General features: G+C 41.0%; 1 protein-coding gene across 1 annotated transcript in view; it reads left to right on the top strand.

Moving 5' to 3' along the window:
- Positions 1-24,226, top strand: part of LOC139138103 (terminal uridylyltransferase 7-like) — a 51,776-nt gene that overhangs the window by 13,724 nt on the left and 13,826 nt on the right. The window contains exons 11-19 of the mRNA XM_070706326.1: positions 5,567-7,221; positions 7,882-7,978; positions 11,241-11,327; positions 12,435-12,538; positions 13,452-13,709; positions 14,010-14,123; positions 14,496-14,573; positions 17,192-17,417; positions 17,906-17,994. Of these exons, the coding sequence (XP_070562427.1) occupies positions 5,567-7,221; positions 7,882-7,978; positions 11,241-11,327; positions 12,435-12,538; positions 13,452-13,709; positions 14,010-14,123; positions 14,496-14,573; positions 17,192-17,417; positions 17,906-17,994 (2,708 nt within the window). The remainder of the gene's footprint in view (positions 1-5,566; positions 7,222-7,881; positions 7,979-11,240; positions 11,328-12,434; positions 12,539-13,451; positions 13,710-14,009; positions 14,124-14,495; positions 14,574-17,191; positions 17,418-17,905; positions 17,995-24,226) is intronic.

Genomic DNA, 24,226 nt, shown 5'->3' with positions numbered 1-24,226 from the left:
ACGGGAAGTGCGAACGGATTTGACGGACTCGGCTTGATTAGTCCCTGACATGGAACTGATCCGAACGGACTTGAGCGACATTTGTGAAGGGTAACCACCGCTTTTAACCGACTTGTTACCTTCTCGAAAAGACTACCCACTCAGATGTCGGACGTTGTCGGCTGCACTTGGCTCTAGACGTTCAAGCCGTGCAACGAAACACACCGCCTCAGCCTTGCCATTCAGGAACATGGCCTCAAAATTTGATACCATTGTTCACCGACTTGGCAGCTGCGGTTAGGTGCGTGAACCGTTGTTCACCGACTTGTTACGCCTATGTTGTCCCTGTGAAGTTCGGCTAACGGCCGAGTCTAACGGGAGTTGGCAGACCTGTGTTTGGTTTATACCGTAGTATGACCGACTCAGGTAGAGGTACCTGTCGGTATATTCGAGTTTTACGCACTCGGGCGTCAATGACGGGTCGTCATCACCGCTGATGACGTAGACGTGCTGGCCACGTTATTTGAAGGAGCCATGTTTGCCCAACGGACGAGGCCGAGACAGCCGTTGACAATTTTGGCATCCTTCATCTTTGACCGCCTTAGTTGGGTAAGCCGCTCGGCAGGCGACGGTTATGACCTAAACAAGCCGCTGAAGCACTGTTCGTTGCCGTACAAGAACGAGACGGCCAGTCCATTACTGCTTAATGGGCAATCTGTCGGGTTGGCTTGTCACCGACTTGGATGACAATACACCCTGCGCAGGCGTACTTAGAAGGGACATGAGGTTAAAGATACGGGTTTCCCACCCGTACTAAACATGGGCTTGGGGCAACGTCCTTGGGTGGCAGGTGCGCATGCCACGTACCCAGCTGGACGGAATGTCAAGTTGAGATGCTAATGACATTGACTATGTTATGCTAAGTGCTCGATTGATTTGCATCGCAAATGAGTATTATTAGCATATCAAATGGTGCGGACAGGCAATTTACATGACGGGTAGGAATGTCAGCGCCGGTTGGTGGACTGATTGCCGTAGGTCCATTATAATAACAGGTGGATGCATATATTAACACCCCTGCGTCCAATCATGTCCAGGGCTTTGTTTCCCTGTGGCTTTAAAAGGAGGGACCTGCTAGTCTGTCGACACTGTTCCAGACATGAGCTTGACGGACCGCAATAGTTTTCTGAAGGCGAGCAGACGACTGAAGCTCAAAGATGCAGAGTCTCCGGGCGGTAGTGGTAGCGATCGTTGTGATGTCCCTAGTAAACGTTCTAAGAAGTCGGGCAAGAAACGCTCCCGTAAGGCGAAGCCATCTCCGGCTGAAAAACCCAGTGGTAAGCGTAAACGTAAGACCGATCGTTCTGCCGATGAGGATGATGACGGGTCACCGGTTGCCAGTGGTTCTCACCCGGCTGCTCCGGGAGAGACTACTTCACCTGCAGAGACTACATCTGCTCTTGTGGGAGATACTTCACCTGCACAGACTACGTCTGCTGCTGCTAGTGAGACAGTGAGTAATGAGACGGCTGATGCCATTGGTTCTCCCCCGGCTGCTCCGGGAGAGACACCTCCTGTTGCTACTATGAGCCCTCATCCTGCGTCAGGAGAGGTTCCTGTGCCCAGTGCGAAAGAGCTTGAGTCCTCGTCATCAGCAGAGGCTGCCGAGCCCGCTCCTGCCATAGTTTCGTGTGCTGCGATGTCCCCGCCCCCCGAAAAAGATAGTGCGGAGGGTTCGTTATCAGGATAGCCCACCTGATTTTGAGCCAGATATGATCCTTGATGCCGCTACGGGCGATTCAGGCCCAGACGCCCAGACGACGGTGATATCACCGCTGAGTCCGACTCGGAGGTTGACGAGGATGCGGCAGAGGACGATGACTTTTATGACAGGCAGTACGTAGGTGAGGCAAGCTCTGACGACGATGATGACGCTGCTGCTGTGTTGGCGGAGGACGACACACCTCCTGTCTGGCGTATGTCGGAGACTACCGATGCTAATATATTTGAGGAGACCGATTTTGACCATGAGAGAGGACCGACTTTCACCTTGCCCAGCCACGCCCGTGAGCTCGATTACTTTTTTAAGTTTATTCCAGCTACACTGATCAGATTGGCCAAGGACGAGACTAATAAATACGCCAATTCCACCAGCGACATATCGCTAGGAAAATAGATAAATACTGGCGTAACGCTGACTACCGAGAGGTGCAGGCGTTCATTGGCGTCTTAGTCTGTATGGGTATCGACCGTAAATCATCAGTGGAGGATTATTGGTCTAGCGATCCCTTTCTGAGAAACCAGGGTATTTCTACTGTGATTACCCGCAGTCGCTTTCAGCAGCTTATGCGATACTTTCATCTGGCAGACCCAGAGAACGATCCACGTCGTGATCCTGATGAGGCACGCCGCCGACGTCGGTGTCAGGAGGATCCCCTGTATAAAATCAATCCATGGATGGAGCCCATAGTTGACCGGTGCGTAAATAATTATAAGATGGGTAGAGAGATCTCCATCGACGAGGGCATGTGCGATTTAAGGGCCGTTCTAAATTTAAGCAGAGATTACCGCATAAGCCTGATCGAGACGGTTTCAAGATATGGCAGCTGTGCGACTCCACCACTGCATACATAGCTAACTTTGCACCGTACCTAGGTGTGAAATATCGGGATCGGACTGATGGGAGACGGCAGGAGCGAGGTGTGGTGAAAAGAATTACGATGGAGCTGGTCCAGCCATTCTGTGGATATAATCACAGCCTATTCTGTGATAGCCTGTTTAGCACGGTCGTTACTGCTAGAGAGCTGATGGAGACCGGGATCTACATGGTCGGGAGTTTCAACCGCCGTAATCGTCGCACCATGCCCCCTCAATTAATTCCGCCGGGTAAGAGGAAGCGCCTTCCTCTGTCTGTTGGGGATATGAAAGCCACGACCAGAACGGACTCTCGTCTTAACATCACTGCTTATCAGGATAGTAACGCTCAGGTGCTGATCTTGAATACGGTCTATCCACCCTTGGAGTGCGTGCCAGTGGGGGAGGGAGACGAGCGGCGACAAGTGCCTCTGTCGCTGTATAATTATCGCCGTACATGGGAGGCGTCGACCGAGCCAACCAGAAGCGCAAGTACTTTCACACTGGGCGCAAGAACCACAGATGGTGGACATATCTGGCATGTTACCTGATTGATGTTGCCCTGGTAAATGCATATATATGCTTCAAGCATGTACACCCTGATAGTAAGCTGACCCATAAGATGTTTCATCTGCGTGTCGGGAAACAACTCATTGGCGGTTATTGTGGGCGATCGCAGCCCAGTGTGAGAGAGGTCGAGGCCACTGTTTCTCTTGCCTCGTACATCAATCCACAAAATCAGCCGATGCACGTTGTCAGCCGTTTGGAGGGGCGGCAGAAATGCTGTAAAGTATGTAGCAGAGAGGGTAAGACCACTGCGAGCGGACGACTGTCTGAGACGTCCAAAGGATGTAGTCTGTGCGGGGTTCATCTTCACGAGGGCGAGTGTTTTGCGGCTTTTCATCATCGCATGATGCTACGAGGTAAGAGGAGCATTGGCGTGCAGACCTCTACTCACACAGCCCCGACGACACCCATCAGCAAGAGAACCCGACGTAAATAACGGACAGGGGACAGCTTCGCCTAACAGTGGCTTGACTGTATTCTGAACACGGACCATGATCACATTTTGAGCACGGTTGTGCCGTTTGTTTGTGCTTTACGATCCCGCTGATTGTAAATTGAAACACGGATTATTTTGTACAATCCCCCGATTGTAATCTTTGTAACACGGACCATGCACTCGGACGTCGAGACAGACTCTGAGATTTATTATTCGGCATAATGTAAATTATTCCCGAATAAAATACTATCTATGGATCGCATATTTTCGTTTTGTTTTGTTTTGTTTAGACGGATTATTTTGTACAATTCCCCCTATTATAATTTTTGAAACACGGATCTGCCACCCCGATTGTAATTTTTGAAACACGGACCATGCACTCGGACGTCGAGACAGACTCCGAGATTTATTGTTCGGCATAATGTAAATTATTCCCGAATAAAATACTATCTATGGATCGCATATTTTCGTTTGTTTTGTTTTTACCCCCACTTTCGTTTTTGGCAGATCCGTAAGGACGCTATAGTAATGGATGAACGTGCGTTGTATCACGTGGGAGGGGCACAGCCCAACGGAGGCTGTGCTCGTGCGACGTAGACGTTGTACCAACCATCTGTCGTTGGGGTTAGTGCATAGAGCAGTTGCACTGTCCAGAGCTAAGGTGGTACAAAACTGCACCTTAGTAACAACTGCACAACTAACGTGTTAGGAAACGGTAACACTAACGAGCTAAGTGTTCACTGAACTGGCCAAACTACGTACACGCCTTCCTTCAATGGCGGAACTATGTCGTTGACACTACGTCAAAGCAGACTGCAATGTGCGACTCTTCCAAGTCGTTCAAAGTACGTGGCCAAGTGACACAACCCAGGGGAAACAGGACAGGTTTGAGGGTGCTCCCGCACCCATAGCACTAACCCCTGGGTCTTCTACTAACCCACGAGAGAGGTGACGTTTCCCCGGTGTGGCCGTGCGTGCCGGCGAACGAGCTTTACTTCCGCGAAAGTAAGCTAGAAAAGGGCATAAAGTGCACGTCCCCCGGGGCAAACAATGCCCGTGACCTCGTCATTTTCTGGACACAACCTCATCAGCGGTTGCCCTCTATACGGGCATGCAAAAATTTTTGAAGTCTAACACGTATATGGTCGGTAATCGTACCCCGAAAATGCGGTATTTTCCCGCCAAATGCCTGGCAGGAAAGCGTGCAGGAGAGCCTATCTTCTGTAGACACGGAAAAGGGGGCCGGTTTTGACCGACTTGGCAGGATAACGGACAGGGGCGCTCGGCAGGAAAGGTTTAAACAATTTTGGACATACCGGTACATGTAACACAGATTATAACATATATTGTTCCTTAAGCCTGTAGGTTCCCTTCCTATCACTTTTTCCATAATTCATTCGCTCACAGATGATTAATTCCTTAAAATTCATAATACCTGTGTCTTTGGTTGAAGGGCTTATATTTTTTTAAATGAGAATCACATATTGTTTAATAAAGACGTAAATCATTTTACGTCAGGATATTTTCACTGATCAATGGATCTTTGCTTATTTATTTCATCTTTAAAGAGGAATCAAAATCCGTAAGACTGGGATACAACTGAAAGTACCAGTAGTTTCTCCAGCCCTCTGAAAAGGAACAATATTGCTCTATGAAATTCAATTTGGTCACCAAAAGTAGACTTTTGAGCCATGCCACATTTCAGTGTCTTTGAATTTGACCCCAGCATCAGGTACCATGCCACCAGAGTCTTACATATAAGTAGCTGAAATTTGTGCATTGTAATGTTTTCACTTACTTCATCCAATGGAAAGATGCATTGTTGAGATTAATTGGTTTCAAGCAAAATATTAGCAGGCAAAGACATATATGTAATAACTGTTACTAATCAGCTATGTGAATCTGTATGAATCATTTCAACATGACAGTGGTTTTTGTTCCTTCCCACAGATCCATACATGCCAAAACGTAACCTAGCAAGATCTGTGAATAGTCAGCTAGTATTTGAGTTCATCATGGACAGACTTCGAGACGGTGTCAAGTACTTTGGAACACCACCACACTCATCAAGCAATAAACAAGATCAACAAAGACCTAGCAAAAACAATGTTAGAGACACTGGTGCTTCAGAATCTACTGCAACGGACAATAAGCAAGCAGTCAGTGCAGACATCAGTGGTGTTCATGATGGAAATGTGACAGAGGATAAAACACAACAGGAGAAAGAATCTGTGGGTACTGAGCAAAATGCTCAGACAACTGTGGACAGTGAAAATATCAAAGCCATAGAGGGCGCTGTTGCTCTTGGAAAGGAATCTGTCAAGGCTGATAAACCATGTGACCAAACACCTGGTAATGAAACAGCTGATGACTTTGGTAATCAGGGTGACATTGAAATGACAGACAGAGCTGGAACTGAAGTTGTTGACAGTGATAACAGAGGCAGTGAAGAATGCAGTACTTTTGATGTTGTTGGTAACAGCAAAGCTGATGTAGGAATTATCAACTCCAGTGAAGCTCAGAGTGCAAAGGCTGATGATGGTGAGAATTCCAAGATGCTTTCATTTACAACACAAGGTGCTAGTGATGAAAACACTGAACTCACACTGAAGTCAACCAGTGATCAAGATGTAGACTTAACTGTGCACTCAAGAACATCAGAGAGTGAATATAGAGAGGAGTCAGGTCAACCAGTGCCAGAACAGCATCTAGGAAATATTGATAAGAGCAAGCTAACACAACAAGAGGACAGTGCTAGCTTTAGTGAAGATATAAACACTGCCCACTCAGGGGAAAGTACAATAATCAACAGTACTTCACAATGCAGTCCATTGGATGAAGATATGAAGAGGCTTCAAATTAATAACCATACAATGCCAAACAATGCACAGAATAATCAGATGTTGCAGACCAAAGAGAACACTGAAGATGCAGGTGATTCTGTGACACATCTTCATCAGGAACAACAAGCATGCTTTGATAGAATGCCACAAGAATCAGACCATTGTGTAGATAAGAGTAGTGTAGTTAAAGAAGATCTAACGTCAGAGGAGGTTGTCCATGTGTTGTTACAGGACATGTTGGAAAAAACTTTAAATGACGTAGAACCCAGTCACAGTGAAGATGGTGAAGATGAAGAAGAAGAAGAAGATGACGAGGATGATGATGATGATGATGATGATGATGACTATGAAACTGTTTCTGAGGAGGATGTTGATGTTGCCATGGCAGTTGAAGATGATGAAGTGACAGAAGAGGATGTCACTGTTGAACATGAATCAGAAAGTGCAAGTCAGAGTGGAAGTGAAGGTGTAAATGATGATGGTGGTAATGATGGTGATGATGAAGATGACGCTGACAACAGTGCACTTGACAATGACCATGGAATGAAAAAGGAGGAAAACATCAAAGAAGAAATGACCGTTGATGATGTCACTGATGATGCTGCAAGTTCTACCAAAGTAGATGTTAATAGTAGTAGTGTTGAAGACACAAATGATAATGCATTGATGGAATTTATGTTTGATCAGAAAATCTTAACAAACGGAGGGAAGAAACCAGTCATTGTGTGTAAATCTTGCAAGAGAGAAGGTCATAGTTATCAGGTATGTCTTACAAATATCAAAGGCTTTGCTTTGCAGAAAGTTTATCAAAGATGACACTTACACAATTTAGAGGAACTTCCTTCAACACGATTTTTACAAATTTACTCATTTAAGCTATGAACACTCACATGCTATACTGGTAGAGTATTATATGTTTGATTTGTGTCACCAATTTATATTGTGTAGCAGTTCATGTAGACCAAAGAAGTTCACCATGTTCTAAAAAAGACATTACACAAAAAGGGAGGCACAAATCATGTTCATTATTTGCCCACACATTAAAATGGAATGTAAACTACAGGCCCAAGTGCCTCGTAGATAGTGAGGGCCATCATACTACAATTTAAATCTAATTTCTAAGTCAGTCAAAAAGTTGTATGAAGTAGGTCATCATTTCAATACTAAACTTTCATAATCATCTTCCGATTTTAAGCATGTGTAGGTTTGAAACTCATTAACGCTTTGATAAGTGTACCCGCTCAATCAAACGTTTTAGTATGTTATTTTTGGACAAGTTTTAAAGCATAGAATGTGTTCCTGTGCCTCCCATAACTTTGGTTATTTCCTTTGTGGAAAGTATATTTGCTTAATTTTCATGAAGAAGACAGCTATTGTACAGAATACATTATGTGTAACTTCTTTTCCATTATTTTCTGACAGAGTTGTCCAGATGATAGACCACCAAATCTTCCAAAGTTACCAAAGTTATCTGCCGAAGATATGAGAAGAATTGATCACACATGCCAGCAAATGATAAGTAAGCCACATGTCATTAATACTACTATGAATTGTTCATTAGATAATTGGTGATGTATATTGTGTGAAGCACAGTAAAGGATGGTGCCTTTCTGAAAGTACTCATTGAACTTATGATAGTAGTTTTGTAATAACCTAATTATGATACAGCTAGCAGAGGGGCTCATACCATAGCAACCAGATATTTGCTGCCACTCATGTTTAATTTATAATAATTTGTGCATGATTATTTAACACTACTTGAACTTTAAACCGCTTTCAAAAATCTATTTACGTCCAACAGAAATTGTAAAAGACTAAAAAATATACTGGTACTCACAAGCTTTGATTAACTATTTCTCACAGTCACATGTGCAGGCAAATCAATTCTGACAGACAACTATTGGCAGGAGACAGCAAAACTCTGCAACAGTTTACTAGCCATACTGACACACTATTTTATATCACTGTTCCAAATCAAATTAATTGCACAATCCCTGGATACAGAGTGACAATTTGGTGAAATTTCACAGTGAATTTGTTCTCAAAATAAGAAGAAAACTCAGAACAAAGATGTCCATGTATTCAATCGACATTGATTCACAATGTGTCAACATGGATTTGCTCTATGTAATTTTAGGAAGTGAACTTTCCAAAGTCAAACAATCAGTGTCTTCTAAAAGCAACATAAATCACCAGTCAAAACTCTTCAAAGATGAAAAACAATTGCTTCAAACAACGACATTTCACAATCTGACAATGACAACCAGCATTGTAGATCTGACAATGACAACCAGCATTGTAGATCTGAATAGAAATGAAAAGTAGCAGTGTGTGACGTCAGAGTAGTACAGTATTGTTCTGTTAGGTAAAGGCTCATGGAGGGTCACAGAATCATAAGTACTCGAAAAACATACCTTTTTAGTCCCCACGGACAGCGTCCGGGGGGACTTATAGGTTTGGTCATGTCCGTGCGTGCGTGCGTGCGTCCGTCCGTCCGTTCACGCAGATATCTCAGACATGCCCAGGTCAATTTCTTTCAAACTTTGCACAAGGATAGTACCCTACCCCATACAGATGCACGTCGATTTGTTTCACAATGCGATCAAATTTGGCCGTGTTAGAGGACTTTTTAGTTTTCACCTCCATAGACTCCCATGTATAAGGCAGTCTCCATAGACTCCCATGTATAAGGCAGTCCATAGACTCCCATGTATAAGGCAGTCCATAGACTCCCATGTATAAGGCCAAGAAAAATAAAAATTTAGTTTCTCATCGTATTCATATTGCAAAAAGGATGCAGTGACACAGTTTTAGTCCCAACGGATGAAGTCCAGGGGGCTTATAGATTGGGTCATGTCCGTCCGTGAGTCCATCCATTCACGCAGATATCTCAGATATTTTGACAAAATGTCATGTGACCTTGGTGACCTTTGACCTCAAATATATATATTTGCATTAACTCAGTAACCACAAGTGCTACACCCTTCATATATGGTATGATGGGACAGCTTATGACGCCACATATTGTACCTCATTAATTATGCACATATCTAATTTTGAGCGAGCCAATAGAGCTAGAGGTCTGATTTTTGGTATATAGGGATAACTTAGCAATACTATTTTTTTTCAAAATGTCACGTGACCTCGGTGACCTTTGACCTCAAATATACATATTTGTCCATAACTCAGTAACCACAAGTGCTACACCCTTCATATATGGTATGATGGGACACCTTATGACGCCACATATGGTACCTCATTAATTATGTGCATATCTAATTTTGAGCGAGCCAATAGAGCTAGAGGTCTGATTTTTGGTATATAGGGATAACTTAGCAATACAATTTTTTGACAAAATGTCATGTGACCTCGGTGACCTTTGACCTCGAATATACATATTTGTCCATAACTCAGTAACCACAAGTGCTACACCATGACGCCACATATTGTACCTCATTAATTATGCACATATCTAATTTTGAGCAAGTCAATAGAGCTAGAGGTCTGATTTTTGGTATATAGGGATAACTTAGCAATACAATTTTTTGACAAAATGTCATGTGACCTCAGTGACCTTTGACCTCAAATATACATATTTGTCCATAACTCAGTAACCACAAGTGCTACACCCTTCATGTATGGTATGATGGGACAGCTTATGACGCCACATATTGTACCTCATTAATTATGCACATATCTAATTTTGAGCGAGTCAATAGAGCTAGAGGTCTGATTTTTGGTATATAGGGATAACTTAGCAATACAATTTTTTTGACAAAATGTCACGTGACCTCGGTGACCTTTGACCTCAAATATACATATTTGTCCATAACTCAGTAACCACAAGTGGTACACCCTTCATATATGGTATGATGGGACAGCTTATGACGCCACATATTGTACCTCATTAATTATGCGCATATCTAATTTTGAGCGAGTCAACAGAGCTAGAGGTCTGATTTTTGGTATATAGGGATAACTTAGCAATACAATTTTTTTTACAAAATGTCACGTGACCTCGGTGACCTTTGACCTCAAATATACATATTTGTCCATAACTCAGTAACCACAAGTGGTACACCCTTCATATATGGTATGATGGGAGACCTTATAATGCTTCATACTGTACCTCATTAATTATGCGTATATCTAATTCTGAGCAAGCCCATAGAGCTGGATGTCTGATTTTTGGTATATAGGGATAACTATAGGATAGAAATTTTTTGACCAAATGTCATGTGACCTCGATGACCTTTGACCTGAAATATACGTTTATGTCGATAAATACGTAACCACAAGTGCTATGTCCTTTATATCTATACCCTCCAATTCTGATAGGATGTTAGACCTTAAGATGTCACATCTTGTACCTCATTATTATGCGCATATGTTTTTCTTGGCTGGCCAATACAGTTAGAGGTCTGATCATCAAAGTACCCATTAACAAGTGGGGACTGTGTCATCAACGATGACTTTTTCCTTATGTTTCATTGAAGAAACTCCAGCACCACATTATTTTAACACCTTTTACCTGTTTTTCTGGTCTAAAAAGTAATTTTACCAACTGGAATTATTCATCACACTTTCTGAACTCTTTCATATTTGAGAAAAACTAGTCTGAGGTACTTGTAGGGGTTAATACACAGCATTTTCAAAAATTCCTTGAAAATTAGTGGAGGGGCTTATACATGAGCAAGGGGTTATACTCAATAGAGTATGGAATTAAAGTTCAAAAATGTTCCCAAGGTAGTGATACAGTGATAATGTACTTAATTTTTCAGAAATTCACGCCCCAAATGATATAGAAGTCAAAATAAGAGAAGAAATCTTGAGGGACTTGGAAAAGTACATCCAAAAGCATATACACGGTAAGGTTTTCTTAGTAAAACATTCACATTTGTATTAGGTACATTGTAGAAACAGATACTGAATCTTCCAGGTGTGTGTCATCTTTCACACTTTGTTTCTATATTTGAGACCACAATACAGAAATAACACTTAATGGAACACTAGAACACCATGTGTTGTGTTGCCGTCTGTCCACTGGTATGTCAAGTGTCCACAGATGAATTACTTCCTCCTGGTCTCAATTTTAATGATAAGATAAGACCTCGTATAGTTGTTCAACTTGTTGTCACTGTCCCCATCTCTATAGTTAAAATGCAGTGTCATTGTTTACCTTTGAATTCTATCCTGGACCAGAATGTACTTGTCAACAACAACAGCAACAATTGTCTTCACATGAACAGGCTAAGTTGACAAGCTGAATACTGTGTATCTCAATATGCTGCATAGGGAGTGCAAACTAATCTGTTTACTAAACATTTGGATCTGAAACTATATATCACCTTATCTAAATACAGTTTCTTAATTTTCATCAACAGAGACTGTGAATTTACAATGTGAGACACAATTCATTCATAAATGTAAATCCTGTGAGTGTACAAATCATTTTACTGCCAGAGTGTATGATTGTACAGGGTGTGTGTGTGTGTGTGTGTGGTGTGTGTACTCAACATTGCAGAGGTTGTTTTGAGCCACAGTTGCAATTCATTAAAGGGACAAAGTCGGCCATTTTTCATGAATTTTGTTTGATATAAGATACTACTTATATTGTTTGACGTGTTGAAAGATAATGAATGGGTGACTATGCATATATTCAACCTCGGCTGTAGATACGATACATGAGACCATCGCGAGAATGAATTAATGGTCATGACCATTAATTGTTTTTCGCGATGGTTTCATTTAATTTGTCTAAAACCGGGATCAAATATATGCATGGTCACCCATTCATTTAGTATCTTTCAACATGTCAAATAATATAGGTTGTATCTCGTATCAACCAAAATTCATGAAAAATGGTCGACTTTGTCCCTTTAACATCTATTGGGGTTTCAACTTATGATGAAATCTTAGATTGTTGAATTTGTCATTGATATCACAATAACACTATTTTTTCATCATGTCTACAGATGATGCCCAGCTGTGTCTTTTTGGATCTTCCATAAATGGTTTTGGATTTCAGTTCAGCGACTTGGACATCTGTATGACTTTCAAAGATGTACAGACAGCAGAGGTAAAGTCTTCTCATGCAATTGTTGCTATTACGTTTGTTATAATATGAACATTCATCCATACATCATTGTTATCTTGTTTTAGTGTCTTACCAGCACATCTCTCTATCCAACTCAATCAGACTTTCTCATCAGTATGATGTACAGAGATGTTACAAAGCAGTGTCCTCCATCTGCCCAGTCATCAACTTGTCTGTGCCACCTTCCAGGACAACTTTCCATGCTGCACCTTGTGAAAACCTCAAAGTAATATTTTCCCACAGAATCCACCCCTTCCATTTTGGTTCCTCCCTGCTTTATCACATATATGGTATAGTTATATGTCTAATGTTCATGACTGACCACATTTCATTTGTTCATCCAGATGTTCATCCAGTGAAGGTTTGCTATCAGTAACTCAGCTTCCTATAGAATGTAATGACATGGAATCACTCAGACATAGAAAATAGCTGGTAGCTGGCAAAATCAACTCACTGTTAGCTGAAATTTGCCAGCTGTGAAAATAATTAGTGTCATATAAAATCAGGACATTTTGCATGATTTTAATGTCCTCACACACTACATGTATCCACCTATACTTTAATTTTATTGCCACCTGTAACCAATATTTTGTACATCCCAGTGTTGGTACATATCACTAGATGTATTGAATCAAGCATACTGATATCGTAATTAGTAAATTGCATTGCAGTGATCATCATTGCATGCACTGTCAATCGTTATGTTTCACTGCAGTAAAAAAAGCAATTTGGATACAACTACAAACATTACTGGTGTGTTGAATGCATTGATGGAAAAGTCATGTAATGAATTGTATTTCTTCCCTCATTGAACTGTAGGAGATGTCAAAACCAGCACCTGAAATCATTGAAAAGTCATGTAATGAATTGTATTTCTTCCCTCATTGAACTGTAGGAGATGTCAAAACCAGCACCTGAAATCATTGAAAACCTGGCAGGAAAGATCAAGAAATACAATGGTCTATATGGAGTTGTACCAATCCCTACAGCTAAAGTACCCATTGTGAAATTTACTCTGAGGAGAACTCAACTAGAGGGAGATATTAGTCTATACAACACTTTGGCACAACACAATACACGGATGCTGGCTGCATATGCTGATATTGATGTCAGAGTTAAACAACTTGGGTATACCATCAAAGTCTTTGCTAAGGTAGGTAACATTCAAAAGTACACAAGGTAGAAAATAATTATACTCCAATGCTATTCTCAAAGTATCTTGAGTTGAGTTTCAAAATGTTAATAGTGTGCTCAAAAATATTGAGCACACCGGATGAGTGATTATTGTCAACTTTTGCAAAAGGGTACATTTTTGCCCGCAGAACAAGCAATGGGAATTACGTCTTAGGATGTTAGAACTGCTACCTCTATCAAATATGTAATAGTGTGCTTATTGATATTTATTCATACAAGGCTCTATATCCTGCAAGACTTATATATTTCTACTTTTCAGATTTGTGATATCGGGGATGCAAGCCGGGGAAGTCTATCTTCATATGCGTATATCTTGATGCTGCTTTACTTTTTACAACAAAGAAAACCTCCAGTCATACCAGTCCTCCAAGAGGTAAGATGTGCTTCAATGAATTGAAAATATTTTACGATATTTCATATTTATTACATGCCTCATATATCGAGCATTGTGAGCCCCATAAGATTCAATGGTGACTTGATGATGACATACGTGTAGCAGGCTGCACAGAAACTAACTAAAACTATTTTCAACTTTACAACAGAATTGTGCAAAGTCAAGACTCATTTTATTAGTAATTTACCATGCATGCACTGTTCTGTTCATTTATACAAAAGTGATACTGCAATTGTAAGCTTTATATTGAATGGTAACAGCAGGAAACATAATGAATGATCTCTGTGATTGAGATAGTAGAGTGTAGGTAAAACTTTGCTGAATTGGCGTGTTTGTGTTTCTATCTAACAGTTGTATTCTGGTAAAGAAAAACCTCAAAGGATTGTGGATAATTGGAATGCGTGGTTCTTTGATGACATCAAGAACTTGGTAAGTCAAGTTACTACAGTTTAAATGTGAAATCGGTCAGTGTCTTGCAAATCTCTCACTGTTTGCATTGTGTCATTTTTTAATTTCTTGCACATATGGTTAGCGGACAAAGGAGTTGGCTTACACAGTCATGTATCATCAGTTTTAGAATTCAACATCAGATTTCAACAAGCTTTTGAATGGAATAGTTTCTAAACAGTTTTCAACTTTGTATTTCACATGCAATAGCTTTTATAATTATTCATGTCAAAAAAGTTCATTGCACGAAGTTCATGTTCTGTAACAAGTGAAATAAGTGATTTTGAACTTATACTACAGTAGTGGAAATAAATGGATGACTGTGTGGTTTTCTTACAGTCACATGTAACATACCCTAACCAAGAAAAGTTATACAAACTTGTTTATGAGGTTCTGCTTTTATACTTCTGCACAGGGGCACATTAGGAAAGTCGCTTGAGCTCCACAAGTGATAGATCAGAAAGAATTGTAGAAATTTGAAGAGTCCAAATATCTGTCCCCAAGGCACATTCTACCTTAATGCCAATATCAACAAAGATGTTTCCTTTGTACATTTGAAATTCTTTGACAATATATCACATGACTCATGTATCCCTTTTCCTGCCAAGTCGGTGAAAATCCGCTTGAATTCGGTGTAGCCAGAATCTAAGCACTGGTGACCGTTATTCTCCCAACCCGGTGGAAATCGGGCCCTTTTTGGGTACCCCCTTTCCTGCCAAGTCGACGGCACTACGTTTTGCTATCCCCTGTGCGTTTAGGGGTCATCCGAGGAGAGGTTTTCTGACAAGGAACGCCTTTTCCCCTCGAAATGGGTTCGCAGGGAGTCGATAGACAGGGAAAGGTGCAGAAACCTGTCCGCCAGTCCCCCACACCCGAGGGGGGCTGGGTTTTTTTTACCGCTTTTTAGCGGACTTGGCAGGATAGCATGGTGACGTTTTCTGGCGGAGTTGGACGTACTTGGCTGCCTGGCACTATAGAGATTGCTGCCGAACTTGACCAACTCGACAATGCTAATCTAGAAGGCTACCTCTTGCAAACGACTTGGCAGATATGCCGATGGTGCGAGACGAAAGTCACTTATTCAGTTGTGCGTGACTGAAAATGAGAACGTATTTTTGACGGGACGGCTCGACTTGTTCCTCCGATGGAACGGATATGAACGACTTGGAAATACCATTACAAACTGGTGTCCGACGTACTAAGCTGGGCTTCAGCTCTGCAAGTTCAAGCCAGGCAACGTCCTTCACCGCCTTGGCCGTGCCATTCAATGGACGTAGCTTTGGATTTTTTATTTATTCCATCATCCGAAGTATTTGCTCTGGTTTGCAGGCAAACGTATCCTCTTGCCGACGCATTAGTAACTACGTACGCTGTTTGCGTACAGAGAATTCAAAAGGTGACATAAGGTCAATATGCTACGGGGATACCGCCTGCAGTTAGCAGGGACTGCTTTTGTTATGCAAACCAGCTAGCAGTACAATATGGCTGCCAGGCATGTGGACACGTCGATGGCTAGAACAATGGAAGCATATTGCGTTGTACCCATGCATCGCAAAAGTGAGACTGACGACTTGGGTGTAGTGACTGGTTATCACTGGTTAGCTGCAGCCCAAGCCATGTCGGTACAAACCCGTACCTGACTGAGGACCACTCGATTAAGTCAGTAATGAACGGTAACACTCGTAAACCAACTCCCAACTGAGCTGGCTAAACTACGTCGAGCTGTGCTTCAATGGCTCAGCCATGTCGTTAATACAACGGCAAAAACGTAGTTTCTGTGCTACACTGCCAAGTCGTTGAAGGTACGTATTCAATTGACCCTACCCTGGGGAAACAGGACAGGTTTGCCGGTGCTGCTGCACCCCTAGCACGACCCTCAGGGTCTCTGACTAACAGACGAGTGAGGTGATGTTTGTGCCTAGCGGACGTGCGTAATACTGAAGGAGTTTATTTCCGAAAAAATAAACATGAAACGGCAATAAAATGATGCACTCCCAGGGGCAAACAAAGCCGGTGACCTCAATTTTTTTCTGCAGTAACCCTTGAGCTCCTTCCCCTGTCTACGGGCATGTAGAAATTATCGAAGTCTAACACGTATAAGTACGGCTAAAACAACCCTGAAAATGGGCGATTTCTGCCAAAATGCCTGGCAGGATAACATGCAGGAGAGCCAATCTTTTGCAGGCACATATTATGGGGCGGTTTTCTACTGACTTGGGAGGATAACGGACAAGGGCGCTCGGCAGGAAAAGGGGTATTCCTGACATTTTATATCTTGTATTTTCATGCTAACAACACAGACATTTAGAGGTGACTTGCATCATTGTTCATTGTAGTATCAATGTTAGTCCTAGGCATGGTCCTGTGATTAAGATAATATGATCTAAGTATGATGTAAAGGAAACCACTCATTTGTGACAATTGATTTTGTGTTCATATGAGTCAGGTTGCCATAATTATGTTTGTTTGTTACAATAATGGTATAACACTTTGACACATAATAAGGAAGCCAGTCATAGCTTTGAAAATATTTCAAGCTATCAAGATATCAGGGAATTACCTTTTTGGAAATAACTTTGACTTTGACATACTCTACACAGAGAGATGTATGGTCTTACTATGGTGAAAACCGTGAATCAGTTGGTCAGTTATGGCTTGGATTGCTGAAATTCTATACAGAAGAATTCAACTTCAAGGAGCATGTTATCAGCATAAGACAGTTACAGCCTTTGACAAGATTTGAAAAGATGTGGACTTCCAAGTGTATTGCCATTGAGGATCCATTTGATCTGTCACATAATCTAGGTGCTGGAGTCTCTAGGAAGAGTGAGTGTCCATAGTAATTACAGTGTTTGCACAAATGATTTCTCAAGGCAAATCCCTGTGATGGGGAAACTCTTGCATTTGCAGTGTAGGTCCTGGGTGAATAATTGCTCCCTCTGTGTAAAACAAGTATCGGACCTCAAAAACAAGATGTCCAGGGAGTGAAATATGGAATAATGCAATCCCAAAGTATATATTCATCTAAGTTTATTTTCAAGAGCTACTTGTTCACATATGAATACATCAAATGTTTGTTCGTTGTTTAAAATACAATCAAGTATCATTGAATCAAATGTTTGTTTTCTGTCAATTAGTGATTTATAAATAAAATATTTCAGTGTCAAATAAAAATAGTTTAAGTGAATAAGTAGTAGTTCAAAGTCAATTATACAAATTTGAAGTCACTCATTGCCCTCTTTAAATTATAGCATACCAGGAATATCTCAATGAAAATTTCCTTTTAATTACCTTTGTCTTCTTGTGTTTTTCAGTGAATAATTACATCATGAGTGCATTTCAGAAAGGAAGACTTAGATTTGGTATGCCATTCCGAGAATATCCTCACTATGCTGATGTATGCGTAAGTAAATCTTCTGCTGTGCATGGGTACATTACACCTCTTATGCTTCTTGTGGTAGGTCTTGTATCTGACTAGGAAGATTACATCACAAACTCTATACAAAGTCCTGTGTGCTCTATCCTTTTTACCAATTATCAATCAATCTATCAAAAATATACTATATCAAAATCGATAAGCAATGTGATCCTCGATGGCTGTAAAAGTCAGTCTACAGTGTATGCCTTGCAAAGACATGAGTTTTTAGTCCCCACGGACACCGTCCGGGGGGACTTATAGGTTTGGTCATGTCCGTGCGTGTGTGCGTCCGTCCGTCCGTTCACGCAGATATCTCAGAGATGCAAGAACCGATTTCATTCAAACTTGGTACAAGGATTACTTCATATGTCATACAGATGCACGTCGATTTGTTTTGGGATACGATCCAATATGGCCGCCAGGCGGCCATTTTATTACGATTTTTTCATGTACAGAGCCATAACTCAGACATGTTTCAACCGATTTTATTCAAAGTTGGTACAAGGACATTGACCAATGTCATAGATATGCACGTCAATTTGTTTTGTGATACGATCCAATATGGCTGCCAGGCGGCCATTTTATTACAATTTTTTCATGTACAGAGCCATTACTCAGACATGTTTCAACCGATTTTACTCAAAGTTGGTACAAGAACATTGACCAATGTCATAGATGTGCACATCAATTTGTTTCGTGATACGATCCAATATGGCTGCCAGGCGGCCATTTTATTACGATTTTTTCATGTACAGAGGCATAACTCAGGCATATCTCAACCGATTTATTACCTTCTCGTGTCTATTTATAGACAGAGAAGGTATTAGAGTTGAAAACCAGTATGCTGGTGTCAACTACTTCCGTCTGTCAATACTTCCGTCTGTCAAGATCCGTTGACGTCATGCCATTGTGATGGGTCATATCATAAACTGGTGGGGGTGTTCATGGTTCAGGTTGAGGTGTAGGAGACGATTTTGAGCTGTGACAAAAATCAAATGGGACTTAGCGGCATAGCCAGTGTTAAGCCTTTCTCCAAGGTTTCTTAGTTGACTACAATCTATTACAGACTACTGAGCTGACGTTAGGGGTACTCACTTTGTGTTTGCTCACTCTGTGTACGTGTGCGCTAGTGTTTGGTACTGAGTTGCGTGGATATCCCCTCATGGCCTCACGTGATATGGGCCTGTTGCATAATCTGCAGATGTTAGCCAGTCGGCATTTTCCTTGCATTTTTTCTCATTTAATTTTGCAAAATATCGGCGAGTATCTCAATATTTCAAGATAACTCTTTCTTCCCAATCGTTTCCTGGAGTTTCAGAGTCATATGAACGAAAATGAGTGAAAGTTTTAGACAGGAAAATCGGACGTCGGCCATGTTCAATGTTTACAGTACAATCAGAAATTTATGTGGAGGAAATATAGTAACTAACAAACACTGTTCATGATGCCCGCCCTCTAGAGGCAGACCTTCCTATATGAAGTACCACATTTGATGCTTGTGGAAAGCTTGACCACACAAAGGAGCATTTTAACTTTTAGAAAATGACAAATTGAATAAGAAGGTATTCTGAAAATGTCAAAAACTGAGGAAAAATGCGCAAATATTCAAAATAAACAGGTTAACTGACTGGTCAGCTATAAAAATGAAAATGTTTATGATCAAAAGTTTTTGAGATGCGCACATTTTAACAAATACAGAAATTATTAACATTATAAATATAAGACCAAACTATTTTTCAGGGATGGGAGAGGTTGGAAATGAGGGGTGAGAGACAAAGACACTCCTATTGCTTCATGTGGATGCAGCCACACCATTTCATTTACAGCATACTTATTCACTGTGTTGTGTTCAAGTTCCATATTGTACTGACTGTCATACAAGGATAACATAAGCAAATCAAATCAAATTAGAAAAGGATCAATGCTGTTGTGTGGATTTTGCTGAACATGGCTGATTTTAATATTTCGCCCTATATATTTGGTATCCAGCAAAGGCATATTTTGATGTAAAGTCAAAATTAACACTACATTGCTGACAATATATGTTACCGTTTCTGCATGAACTTTTCCTTTTTAATTTAAATTATAGTATAGTAGTACTTCAAACAAATTAACAATTATCGTGATGTCAACCCATAATTTTACATCACAAAGACTGTAATTCTGCCAATTTTTTTAATTTTCAGTCATTTTATTAATTTGCACTGCACAAGATGATTGAACAAATTGCAATGTTTGAATTTGTAAACTCAAAGAATAAAATCCTTTGGTCACAGATTAAATTATTTTTTGAAAAGAAATTTACTCTTAAACACTTTTTAGCATATATTCTTTACACGGTCATGTATTTCAAGGTAAATATGCCTATCAAAAACAGTAATTTCTTCACTTTCAATTTTTTTCAATACTATGACAATTATCAGCCATGAGGTTTTACAAACACAATACCAGATAAGCGTTTTTCATCATTTCCACAGGACTCTTTGGAAAATCCATTTAAAACAGTTAAAAGTGACTTAAAATGATCACTTGGTATACCGGTACATTTAATTTATCCCTTTTCCTGCCAAGTCCATATTTCACCATCAGGTCAAGATGGTTAACATTAAAAACGCAACATATTCCATATGGTGTATTTTAACATAATACTGTACATTTGAAGGCTGTTGAAAACATAAATACTGTAAACTTGATTTTTTAGACTAAAGATGCTGTAACATACCAAGCCAAGCGTGTGAAAATACGTCATGTTTGGGCTCAATACCGCTTTTTACTGACTTGGCTGATGGGGAAGTAATAGTCTTAATACTGTCTGGCAGGAAAAGGGTTAAAGATGACAGGTTGTGTATTTCACATGCACTCAGGTCAGTAAGGAAGTGCGTCATTACTATTTTGGACTGTTAATTCTTATTCTGAATTATTTAACTTTTTTCCACATTGAACTATCTTTAGGCAGTTTATACTGTAGCTTAGAATTTTTTTGATTGATATATTTAATCATCTTTTGGGTTCTTTGGGTCCATATCCCACCTCATGCCCCTACATCATCAACTATTTACCAACAACTCCATGCCAACAACCAATTACCTGACCTGGCCACACATTAGAGAAGGTACAGCGTCATTGACGGTATTTTTCAAAGTTGGTACAAGGACATTGACCTATGTCATACATATGTACGTCGATTTGTTATGTGATACGATCCAATATGGCCGCTAGGCAGCCATTTTATTACGATGTTTTCATGTACAGAGCCATAACTCAGACATGTTTCAACCGATTTTATTCAAAGTTGGTACAAGGAGATTGACTAATGTCATAGATATGCATGTCAGTTTGTTATGTGATATGATCCAATATGGCTGCCTTGTGGCCATTTTTTTTCCAATTTTTTCATGTCAGGAACCATAACTCAGACATGTATCAAGCAAATTTATTCAAAGTTGGTACAAGGACATTGACTTATTTATACATACGGTATGTATGTCGATTGGTTTCACGAGATGGTCCAATATGGCCACATGGTAGCAATTTTGTTATGGTTGTTTCATGTCGAGAGCCATAACTCTGGCAAGTCTCAACTGATCTTATTCAAAGTTGGTACATGTACATTGACTTACGTCATACATATACATGTTGATTTTTTAAACAGTGAGATCAAATATCGCTGCATGGCGGTGATTTTGCTACAATTTTCAAATGTACAGAGCCATAATCAGACATATTTCCACCAGTATCATTCAAAGTTGGTACAAGGACATTGACCTATTTCATACATATGCTCGTCAATTTGTTTCACGTAATGTAGCAGTAACATGTCAATTATTGAAGATTCGTAAGTAGGCTGATATGTCAAGAAATACGGACTGCATCAAATTCATGAAACTTTATACAGATGTTAACTGATGTTAAGCTCACGTTGCTTTAACATTGAAACAGTCATTTTATTAATTTGTAATTGCATAAGTAATGAACTTTCCTAATTAGGGTGATATAGCCACAAATTAATACAGCATCAAATGTGATGAAACTTGATACAGATGTTGATCTCATAGTGTTGTAAATACTGCATCAAACTTTATGAAATATGGTACCAGTGATAATCTGTTAAGTGTTAGAATTGTATGCAAAAATGTTTTGCAATATCCTGTTGATTAATTCCTAGTTGACTCATTTTATGAACTTTAGGATGATGGCCTACATTGGTTTATGTTTTCATCACCATGGAACTCATTCTTGGCCATTGAGCGCCATCTGTATCAAAGTATTTTTATCACAGACCTAATTAATGAAGAGGACTCTATCCTCTCTGAGGACATGTACTGTAAAACACTTTGAATTAGCGACATGCTTTTTTAGCGATCTTGCACTGACAAGCGTTTTAGCGAAGTCTTAATTTAGCGGACAAGGGACCCAAACGTCATATGCACGCGTGTCAAAGGTATCAGCAAACAATAGCACCGCATGCGGTAAATGGTTTGATTGACTCATCGGAAATTAGCGGTTAATCAAACACGCTGGTCGAAGGCATTTTCAGCGGCAAGATAAGTGAGAGTCCATGACAAGGCCCTATTGTTTTCGGCACCTGGTTTCTTGCGTTGATAAACTGCTAAATGAATGATCTTTGAAAAGTGAGTCATCAGACACGACGATGTCTTGAATCACTCGCCTAGCAACGAAACTAAAAAAAGAACCCAAGCTGTGAAAGTCTTTTTTTTTCTTTCATAAATTCACTGCATTTTGGGCATTTCAGTCAGAAATCATTTTCCTTCAAGTCGACAACTTCGTTTCAACATGCTACGTTACATACAGTACAGAAGAGAGCCAGCGCAGTCTAACCTGTGTCTACCAAATCCAAATGATGAGAAGTCGAGCGAGAGTGCCGCAGCGGTTGCAGCGATGAACAAAGCTGTCGTCGATGACACGTTTTCGACGCAACCATCTGACTGTCAGTTCAAAGTCGACAAACTGAATCGAAAGCGACCACGATCGTACTCAAACTACGATGACGAAACCCGGGCGAAGATAGCACGGTACGCCATTGACAATGGTTGCAGCAGAGCTGCTGTTCATTTTAGCCATTTGCTTGGTAAAAAGATGAACGAAAGTACCGTCCGAAACATGAAATCGGCATATCTGAAGGTCAAGAGAGCGACGCAAGTTGATACAGTCTCTACATTGCCACGCAACCCACGAGGTCATGCCCCCTTGCTTGGTCGATATGAGCGGGACGTTGTTAACTACGTCAACATCATACGATCAAAAGGGGGCATCGTCAACAGGAAGATATTGATTGCGGCTGGTAAAGGGCTCCTGATGAAAAAGAACCGTTCTCTACTTCAAGAATTCGGTGGCCACATAAGTCTCACCCGAAGCTGGGCCCAATCGTTTCTCAATCGCCATGGCTTTGTCAAGCGTAAAGGTACCAAGGCGGCACGTAAACTTCCCACTAACTTCACCCAGATGAAGGCCGACTACCTCGACAGAATAGCCAGCACTGCGAGAGAGACAACGCGATTCCGGAAGACCTAATCATCAATTTTGACCAAACTGGTGTCAACATCATCCCGACTTCAAATTGGACCCTCGAGAAAGAAGGCGCGAAGCAAGTTCCGATCATCGGCCTCGATGATAAACGACAGATGACGGCAGTTCTCGCCAGTTCGATGAACGGGACATTATTACCGCCACAGTTGCTGTACAAGGGGAAGACAGAGAAGTGTCATCCACAATTTAATTTTCCTGAAGACTGGGATGTTTGGCATTCAGAGAACCACTGGAGCAACGAATCCACCATGTGCCGTTACATTGATAAAGTGATTGCGCCGTATCTGCAGTCAACACGTCGTCGACTAGACCTGCGCGATGATCAGCCTGCCATTGTGATTATGGACGTTTTCCGTGCTCACAGATGCGACTCCGTGCTCACAAAACTCCACGAAATTGGTGCTAAGCCCGTCTTTGTCCCTGCCAGTTGCACGAGCGAACTCCAACCCCTGGATTTGACTGTGAATGGCAAGTTTAAGATTTATCTGGCGGAAAGTTTCACGAACTGGTATGCAGCTGAAATCTGCGGTGAAGTTGATGAAAACAACCCCGTCGTCGATCTCTCTCTGTCGCGCATTAAACCGATACACGCAAACTGGTTTTTGAACTCATTCGATCGTCTTCGACAGGACTGTGAAATCATTCGAGGCGGTTTCCGGCAAGCTGGTAT

The sequence above is a fragment of the Ptychodera flava genome, chromosome 8, assembly GCF_041260155.1.
Source record: "Ptychodera flava strain L36383 chromosome 8, AS_Pfla_20210202, whole genome shotgun sequence".
NCBI classification, from domain to species: Eukaryota; Metazoa; Hemichordata; class Enteropneusta; family Ptychoderidae; genus Ptychodera; species Ptychodera flava.
Note: the sequence above shows the minus strand (reverse complement) of the source record. Positions and strands in the feature narration are given on the sequence as shown.